The 10,015-nt window shown below is 32.9% G+C and overlaps 1 protein-coding gene across 1 annotated transcript; it reads left to right on the forward strand.

Annotated features, from left to right (window-relative positions):
- The first annotated feature begins 682 nt into the window (after positions 1–682).
- LOC120330814 (ras-related protein Rab-37-like) lies at positions 683–8,378 on the forward strand. Its single transcript, XM_039397757.2, has 4 exons — positions 683–1,275; positions 2,565–2,733; positions 4,138–4,331; positions 4,971–8,378. Exons 1-4 carry the CDS (start codon positions 1,192–1,194, stop codon positions 5,211–5,213), a joined length of 690 nt encoding a protein of 229 aa, XP_039253691.1. The 5' UTR covers positions 683–1,191; the 3' UTR covers positions 5,214–8,378.
- Positions 8,379–10,015: the final 1,637 nt, after the last annotated feature.

Here is a 10,015-nt window from a genome sequence, read left to right on the forward strand (position 1 = left end):
AAGAGACCCAGTTCTGAAAAATTTGAATCTTATCCTACATATAACGCTAATCTTAAATACTGTACGGTGTTATTATCGTGGCTGAAACGTTTTTCAATTAAATACGTTCATTACTCCAGGCGCGGCGGTGTGGCTCAACGGGCTAAGCGTTAGGAATACGCTCGCCACCGCACCTCTAACTACTCTGTGTGGGTTCGCAGGTTCGAATCCCATGCAGGGATGGTTATGTGCGAGAGGATTGCTGGACTCCTCGCCGTCGTTGGGTGGTTCACGTAACCGCTGGTCAGTTACGGCTTCCTCCACCACCAAGTCCATGCTTCCGAAAACAAACAATACAGTAAATCTAATCCCATACCCGACTTGGAATGGTAACCGGACGAGAGGCCGTGGTTCGCCACATGGATAAGCCGTCTTATCGGCTTTCCTCTCCCCCGGGATAAATATGTAAATCCTATCCTACCTCGTTGCTCCAGACTGTTGAAGTCTGTATCCGTTATCACAAACAAATGAATAAAGTACAGGCAAATACAATAATAGCACAGCAAAGTAAATATATATGTATATATATATACTGAATATCACAGTGAAATACCGCAATTTCATCAAAATATGAATTGAATTCGTTTAGCTAGAGTTAGACCAACGACTAACATACCGAGCTAGACACAGTAAATAAGTCACTAAAATGTTGGAAGTTATTGGAAGGGATGTCATGTAAAGCATGCAATGCACCCAATAAATGAAGAAAACGGCGAAATTGCTGGATCTAGAGTTTTTTTAGAGTTGCAAAATGTCATATTAAATGCATAACAACATCTGTCGTTTACCATTTATGTTCAGAACATAGATATATTCAGAGCAAGAGCTGTGGATCGCAGGCGTCATCACTTTTTTCATCGGTTAATGCGGAAGTAAATACAGATCAAAGGTTATAATTTCAATAATTACGGTATACAAAATTTAATTCTCATCAAAAAAACGTTTCGCCGAAAAGTTAGTTCTAGCAAAACTGTACCGGTACCCTCCCGAGGGTCTTTTATCACACAGTCACAAGGTGTACCGTACACTGTGCAGTACCGGCACATTCCCGCAATTTGAATTCACGGTTTACAAAGTTGAAAGTGCTGATAACTTGGATTTTTGTTCTCGGTGTTCTGGTGCGCCTATTCAGCAACGCGGGCGTGGGTGATCATGACTTCCAAAAGTTCCACGTCAAATGGGAGAACTCGTATGTCAAGTTCAGTTTCCATAACAGATTTTGATGCTAGCTTTAAGGTGAGCTTGTTTTTATTCCGGCATGTTCAGGCAAGTACTGAAGTACGGTTCCGGTATGACGTTTTTGGGTTTAGCCAGGAGAATCTGTTTGACGCCAAACAAAAACCTGATGCGAACTTACAGCCCATAATTTTATCTCTAAATAACTTTAGGGTTCAGGGTTTGGAATAGGTCACGATTGAGCCATCTTATCAACATTCCTCTCTGCAGGGATAAATTCAGAAATTTGTTAATCCAATCCTAAAACAAATACTAGATATCCTAGCAGCCTGACGAAAAACTATGTGAACTAGAGGTTTAGATCTGGTTGAAAAGAGTATGGAGACTTGCATAATTTGATTTGTGAATATGAAATATTGTAATTGATCAAATTTAATATATTGGCAGATTAGGGTTTTAGATTGGAATTGGTCGAGATTTTGGATTGTATGAACTTACAATACCCTTATTCATTTTTTCAAAATAAATTGGGGTATTGAGAGTATTGAAGTTATTAATAATCGCAGATTTGTTGGTTAGTTTCCTTACCATATGGTTGCGACCATCTTCTGATATTTCTTTGTGTTTGTTATGTCATTAAAAGTCTTTATTGGTTTCAATGTTTTTGATTCATTCTTTTGCCGAGTATCATGGAATTTAAATAAATTAGGTTGGGTGAGCCTTGATGCACGATAATATCCTGCCACGAACGAACTGTGGTGCCATGGTGCTATTTTTGGTATATATTCACAAAGTCATGTACCAGATTTTAGTTTATCTTGCGGAATTATAGCTACCTACTTAAACCTGAAACCTAACCCCAAATCTATCAAAACTGTATTCATAAGGAAAATGTTCTTACATACCCAAAGTTTGTCACCAACATGGGCAGCCCTGTCATTACAGCCAATATGCCCTGCTTTGTGACAGCAAAATTTTATCCGCCATTGGTTTTCAATATGCTGCCGTGGTACCCGCCTCACGTTATTGGTTTGGGGCAGTTTAAAAGTCAGCCGCCATGGTTTGACCATAGCAGCCGTGGCTTGGAAATCCTGTCATGGTTTTGCGGAAGCTTTAGACGCCACAAAATACTTAATAAAATTGCACTTGATAATATAGCTGTATAGGTTTGTCAATTATCATCTTACATTCTTATAGCATAGAGACGGATATTTAAATTTCTCAGTCTGGCAATTGCCTATAAGACTGAGGGATTTCCAGTGTAATTATTATTCGATAATATATATCAGTAGAATTGATGGAATGATATTAATCTCAAAAATAGACATATCACTGTTTATCCTTTTTAGGTGATGCTGGTTGGCGACTCTGGTGTTGGAAAAACATGTGTACTTGTTCGTTATAAAGATGACACTTTTCTGAGTGGTAGTTTTATATCAACTGTTGGAATCGATTTCAGAAATAAAATGGTTCTTATTGATGATAGAAAAATTAAACTTCAGATATGGGATACTGCAGGTTAAAGATTTTTCTGAATTATTGAAATTCTGTGCTGTAGTATGCAGCAGTCATATTCAGGGCTGCCATAACATCCTTATTTCTAAGATTTTTCCTTATTTTGAAGGTTTTGTATTAGAAAATATTTTTGTCCTTATTTCTAAGAAATGTCCTTATTTAAACATGTGTCCTTATTTTCATTTTACGGGTAAAAGTTCTTATACCAGTCACTTAGATTGGTAAATTCGAATCATTGATTTGCTAGAAATGATATTGGAACCTCATTGATTGCTACACGCAGTCATGATGTAATAACAGCAAATTAATTGCCACAATTACAAAACAATAGCCTACCAGAAAATATCAGTTTGTGTTACTTGAATCAAAATACAACATAGAAGTTAGATGAAACAGATAGTTTCTAAGAATAAAGAACTGCTAGAAGTCTAGAACAAATCCTTTCTAGTGCAAAGTATGATTAAACACAGGTTGCACTGGCATGAATCCATTTTTTATTAAATTTCGTTCTTTGTTATCTTATGCTTATGTTTCCCTGATGTCCTTATTTTTGGGTTCATATCGATGTCTGCCCTGGTCATATTGAATGTTTTATATTCAGTATATTTTTATATAGGAAGGATAGTTATTGGTTTATCAGAAAAGGGTTACACATAATAGGAACCCCTAACTTGATTTAAAACTTATGATTCATTGTGGTACATCCAGAATTATAAGTTTAACAATATGTAAATTAATAAGAGAATGCGATAGAGCAGTCTCAATAAATCTAGTTCAAAATGATTCATGTGTCAGATTACAGATAAGGATATATTGATTTTATTCCGGAGCCTCACATTTCATTGGATTGACAACCATAAACCATTGAAATAAAGCTAATTAAAAATTCAGTTAGGAGTTTAAATTTTATTTATGATGGAATGAAGGAGAATATAGGCTTCGTAAATTCATTTTTAACTCTTAAAGATTTACCATTACTTAAATTTTTTATGAAGCAATTTTTCAGCCAACTTTTAAGACTAATAAAACTTTTTTTTATATTGTGATATTGATTTTTGTTGTTTCCGGAAACCTATTTATTGAAATATTAGAAGAAGGAAATGGTAACCAGTTCTGTTGTCAGTGAATTATTACTAATGGCAGCTTACTTAAATTGGGTTTAGTGGCATAGAGCACCATGGATAAGATTTTGTATTTATCCTGTTGTCAAGATAAGTCACCGGCACTAAATCCATGTGATGCTAACTAACCTGTAACCATTTTTATGAGGGTCTTTGCTTCGCAGATGTGGCATGACATGTTGTCAATCTTCTAAGAATCTGATCGCACTTCCGTAGATAAAAACTATTCTTGATTTTATTTGAACCAAATTTTTTGTGATTGCTGTGAATTTTATATTTTGTACAGGCCAAGAACGATTTCGAAGTGTTACTCATGCATACTATCGTGATGCAAACGCCCTTCTGCTTGTATATGACATAACTAATCGTCAATCTTTCAACAATGTAAGATCATGGATAGCTGATATTAAACAACATGCTAAAGAGAATGTGATTGTAATGCTTATTGGAAATAAAGCAGATTGTTCTTCAACTCGAATGGCAAGTGTATTTCTCTTCATTTATAAGTAACAAATTTATTCAATTCAATGAATATTTCTTTGATGAATACATTGCAAATTCACGGTTCATCTATGATTTATTTTTGGTACTAGGCAATTTCAAACTAACAATGGGGATTCTGTATTTTACCAAATTACAGAATAATTATGCAACTTGTTTTATAGGAAGGTTTGAATATGATTGAAATTGAAAATTTATGTTATTGATAAACGATACTGAGAGAATCCAGATAATCAAATTCAGAGTTTCTTGAAAATTTCCCCTTTTTTGCATATATAAGTCATACTTTGTCCAATGTTATATAATATAATTATGGTCACACTTGATTTAAATTATATATTTTAAATTGAAATCGTTAATCGTTAAAATTGTTATTTTCCTTGTCGGCATGATGAGCTAATAATTTTTATTCATGTCATATCATAATCATAAATGTATATTTCTAACTAATGTTGATATTCATAGCTGAGTTATACCACAACAGGTTATTATTAGAAATCAATACAATCTACTATTTTCTTACATCATGAAAATTTCACAGATTAATTTCTTGTCATATATTTTCTACCATCAATATTGTTGTTTCTGATTCCTCTAAACAAGTATATAATTATTTAGGTTACTCTGGCTGAGGGAGAAAAGTTGGCAAAGGAATTTGAACTTGTATTCGTTGAAACTAGTGCAAGGTCTGGGATGAATGTTGAACTTGCTTTCAAAGCTGTCGCTAGAGAGCTGCATAGAAAATCTCTAACAGCAGCTGATTGTATTGGTTATGACAGGGGAGCTAATTGCAAAACCAGAGACTCTTTTAATATTAGCAAATATGTCGAGGAAGAAAAGGAAAAAATGTCATGCTGTTAACAAATGTATAATATATCTCTTATTTGTGCAGAAAATGGGGTTCATTGTTGTTGCAATGTCAAGTTTTTATCCAAAACAAGAGATTGAACCTGAAAGGTAATGAGCAGTGTATTACTTTGCAATGAAAATGTATGAAGACGGAATGTTCAATATTTAAATATTATTGGCTATTTTTCTCAATTATGATTCTCTTATTTGATTGATTCGGTACAATGTCATTTTGTTATGAAGCAGTTGAATGTTTTGCTCATTGAACAGACTTTGATTCTTCCAATTTTGAGATGATCTTTTTCCCAGATATCTAAAATTTAGGCCAGTAGCATGAAAGAATGAATGCTGATTTATTCAAGGCCTGAAATTTTACTTCGTGCATTAAAATTAAGAAAAGAAAAAGTAGCTCCAATATTGAAGAATTTATATATATGTTTTTCATAAACCTCTTTAAATTGTGAAAAGGCATTTAAAGTATGTCGCTGCTATTGCAGAACTAGAAAAATGTTTTTTATTGAAAGCAATTTTGCAGTCATTGACAAACTTCCATAAATTTAACGTGTTCTGAAATCATATATTTTGGTGATACAAGTTTGAATCTGTGGTACATGATGAGTTGTAAAAAATTACTACTGGAATCTTTATTAAAAATCAATATCTTAAAGCTAGATGTATCCCATTATTACAATGAAATTATAGGATTATGGACAGAATATAACAAGCTGCTTAATTATTAATTAAATCATGAGCATCTTTCCATATTTTTTGATCACAGGCCTAAATTCATGTGTATTTTGAAATTGATTTTTAGAGTTGTGAATTGTGATCTTATCATAATTTAACTAGTCCCGTCTTTTACAAACCAATGTTAAAGTTTGATAAACATTGTGAGAATTTTTATTACCAATATCATCCTGCAGAAAAGTCATGATTTTTGTTTGACAGATGCTCAGTATTACGTATGATACACAGTATTATAAACTGATTCCTTTGACCTCCCCATATAGTATATAAGTTTCTATTGATATATTGTGTTAATTTTTATTTAATATACATTAAATACATATTGTTATCAACAAGATTTCGGTACCATCAGCAAATTTTAATATATATTTATACTATGTAAAGCATGTAGTTAGTATATCCATAAGTGCTCAGTTGGAGTACCTCATACCACAATTGTACAACTACCAATTTCATGGTTTACTTTAAGCTATTTAGTAATATCTACTTGACTCTTTGACAGATATCTGTTTTTATTATTACCTATTCTCAATAGGATTTTGATAGTAGTAGCATCATTCGAAGGTACTCAACCATTACAAGGGTGCTTGCCCAGCTAAAACACAAATATGCTTTGTTTACCCATCATGTGCAAAACAATTTTGATGTATACATTTTCATAATCACTACGTCACTACCATGATTGATTTATTTGGTTGCATAATTGGTTCTGAGATAGTTTACCTTGGGAAGAAATTTTAGTTGTTTATTTGTCGAATAATGTACTTGTGGTTCTATTGTATACACGCTTCTGTTTGGATTCACAGATTATATTTACCTAAATTTCCAGATACGCCCTATGCTAACATCAATGAGACATTTTGATTGAATAGATCGGTATTTGCGCAATATGTTTTACTGTCAAATGAAAAGCAAGTTAAAGTAAATGTATTCTTTAATTTTGATATCATTATCGACCATTGGTCACTACGGCTCATCGTCCGAGGAAATTCGTACAAAAATGTTCATCAAGCACAACAATATTTTTAAAAATTAATATTACTGTACAAACTTGTTTCTCAGTATGTAAGATTATTATGTGGGGTTGATTTTCATGATTTGGGTATTTCTGGTGCATAATTTCAATTTCCTTCAGCATGCTATTTTATAAATGCTATTTTTCCTTGATCATTTTATATTTATTTTTATGTATTCACTTCTTGACGATTTGTTATATAAGAATGATTTTGGATGTTTCTTATGATTTCAAATACCTGGTATCAATCAATGCTGATGCATTATTAAATCTTTTCTCAGGCAATAACATTAGAGATGTTAAATTTTTTATGTTCATAATATAAATAAATTATAATAAAAAATTATCTTCGTAAATCATTCTCTATCTATGGTCATTGCTTGGCAGAACTTGTTTGCTCCTGTATGTTGTGGTTCTGGAGGAGACCTCAAAATTAAACCTACTGGCCATTAGATTCACGAAAATGATTGAAATCTCATATTGGTTAATCAATCATTTTGGCCTTAATTTTTTTTTCCTCCATTCCCTTTCTTAAGATCTTCCACAAATGATAAACCGCTAATGCATACTAATAATGTGTAATAAAAATAGAACTGTTATTAAGATGTGCATATGAACTATATTTTTGTTGTTCCATACTTTTAATATTGTAATACCTTTGTGATTTTTTTGATTTGCACAAAATAGCAAACAATCTGTGCAATATTCTGTTTAGTACTTCATGATGTTGACAAACCGATTTATGTTGCAGATTTTAATGTCAAATTCCATTCAAATTTCGAATTCTTAGAAAGTGCAAGCAAGTTCTTCATGTCATCTGTATGTGCAATTATATTTAAAATATTATGTATTGTAGTATATGTATTTTATATTCAATGCTCTGTAAATTATCTGATATTTGAATCTGCTTACCACCGTTGTTGGGTTTTATCAGAATCATGCTAATGCTTTATTTTATTATGTATTCTAGTTCTCTCCTTTTTTTGCAAAATTCCAGTAGTTGTATGACGAAGTATTAGCATTAACACAGAATATCGGCATTGCGGCCGACTTTTTATGACCTTAATTTGATCAGATATAAAAATTGTGTCTGAAATTGTCATTGACAATCACATTTTCTTAGGTGTTTCAACACCAACTTCCGTAAAGTCAATGTCAAATTTCAATGTCCTTCGATTCTGTAGAATTTTTGCAGATGTCAAAATATTCCTATTAAAAGGTCGCCACTGTTATTGAAGTACTAACTATTTTGAACTATACCACGGCACACAAGTCACTACAAATACACTAATGAATATGTGATTTTGTATTATTTAAACCTATTTTCATGTATTCATTTATGTGTCATTCTCAATTTGGTACAAATATTTTCTTCAGCATTCACTATAATATTATTCTCGGTTCTTATAGAAAAATTGTGCGAGTTTTTGTTGATGTTTTTTGTGCTAGACATCGTATGATTGTGAAAGTTCTTCAGCTATGGTGAATCTGGTACTGATTAGGATGTCCGCTTTGGGTTGATCAGAACCCAAAAACCCGGCACTTGTTGGAATTCGAAACCCGGGTTCTCCGTATAATACGAAGACCTACTAACAGCCGTCTTCTGAATTCCCATCAGGTGTGCGAACATTTTTATGCGGATTGTAATTTGAAAGTTGTGAAGGCAGCGTTCGAAACTAATTACCAATGTGTTCTGTCGCAACTGGAAGGTGGGTGCTTGAACGGAAAGAACATGCTTTTGCGTGGGAATTGACCGATGCCAATTGATCCAGCAGAGTTGCTTCGTATTTATGTACTCGTTCAAAACTCTTTAATTTTAAATACAGTACAGTAAAATACGGTCCAAAATGCAAGTATTATTATGTAACAAATTAAAAGCGAGACGCAAATTGCATTTTATTTCAAGCGTATAATCAGTAACTAAACGTTTTTGAAACCGAAAATAAATAGAGAGTATTTCGACTCCGTAGTCGGTCAGTATAATAGACGATAAAATAGTTGATATAAACAAATTAAAGGGCTGATTATGGAAACAGAAAAGCAGACAAAATCTTATGAAAATGTACAAAATATAAGTTGGGAGGTGTCAAAAAGAAGTCTTTCGTGGTCACTGGTCACTCACCTAAAATTAATAAAAATAATTCACGAACACATCAACAGAGATAATTAAATTAGGATAAATTACATAGTAAAACGATAAAATAAAAATAAAAAATTATTTGCCACAACATTAATAATTTTTTGACGGTTGCGAATTTAAATATCGATTTTGTGAACAATGAAGAAAAATGTTTGTTTAATAAAAATTTATCGCAAAGCTCATATATATTTGGAGTTAGTTATTCAAGTACGAAATCTTACCGGTTACACTGTTACAGTATAATGATTATGTGTAATTAAATTAGGGCAGTGAAATAGTGAGGTGGAGCAATAGGGTATGGGAATATATTAGCTGTCAAGGACGTGAGCAAGCTTTTTTTTCCTTTGTAAACTTCGAGTTTAGACAACGATATATATAAGAATTAAAGTTGTTGTTTCACATAATCACTGTGATTGAATTAACATGGAAAATTGAATGTATTCTTTGTAATAAATTTTCGTTGTAGACGAAATCGTGAGGCAACCTGAAAAACAAATAAATTTGCGAGTACATGTCCTAATGATTGCGTATAAGGGAATATTGTGAATTATAATGTTGAGACAAAGAATTTGTTCTATTGGTTTGTGGAGGTATCGATCAATGAATGTTTATCATTATATATTGATCGTTGGAGGTTCCAAGCGAGAATTCTGTTTGAGACACAGAAGAAATTATAACAACATGCAAAAACACTCAACTTTGAGATCATCACATTGTCTGAACTTTGTCCATCAAGTAAACTCCACAGCAATACCTTACATCAGTGTTTCCCAACCCGAGTCCGCGGTCTCAAATGAGTCCGCGGAGCGTTTGAATGAGTCCGCAACAAGCCAGAAATTCACTGCGGGTCGCTAACGTTTTTGCGAAACACAACTATCAGCCAAATTACGATTAACGTCAGAATTTACATAA

This window comes from Styela clava, chromosome 6 (assembly GCF_964204865.1).
Source record: "Styela clava chromosome 6, kaStyClav1.hap1.2, whole genome shotgun sequence".
NCBI lineage: Eukaryota > Metazoa > Chordata > Ascidiacea > Stolidobranchia > Styelidae > Styela > Styela clava.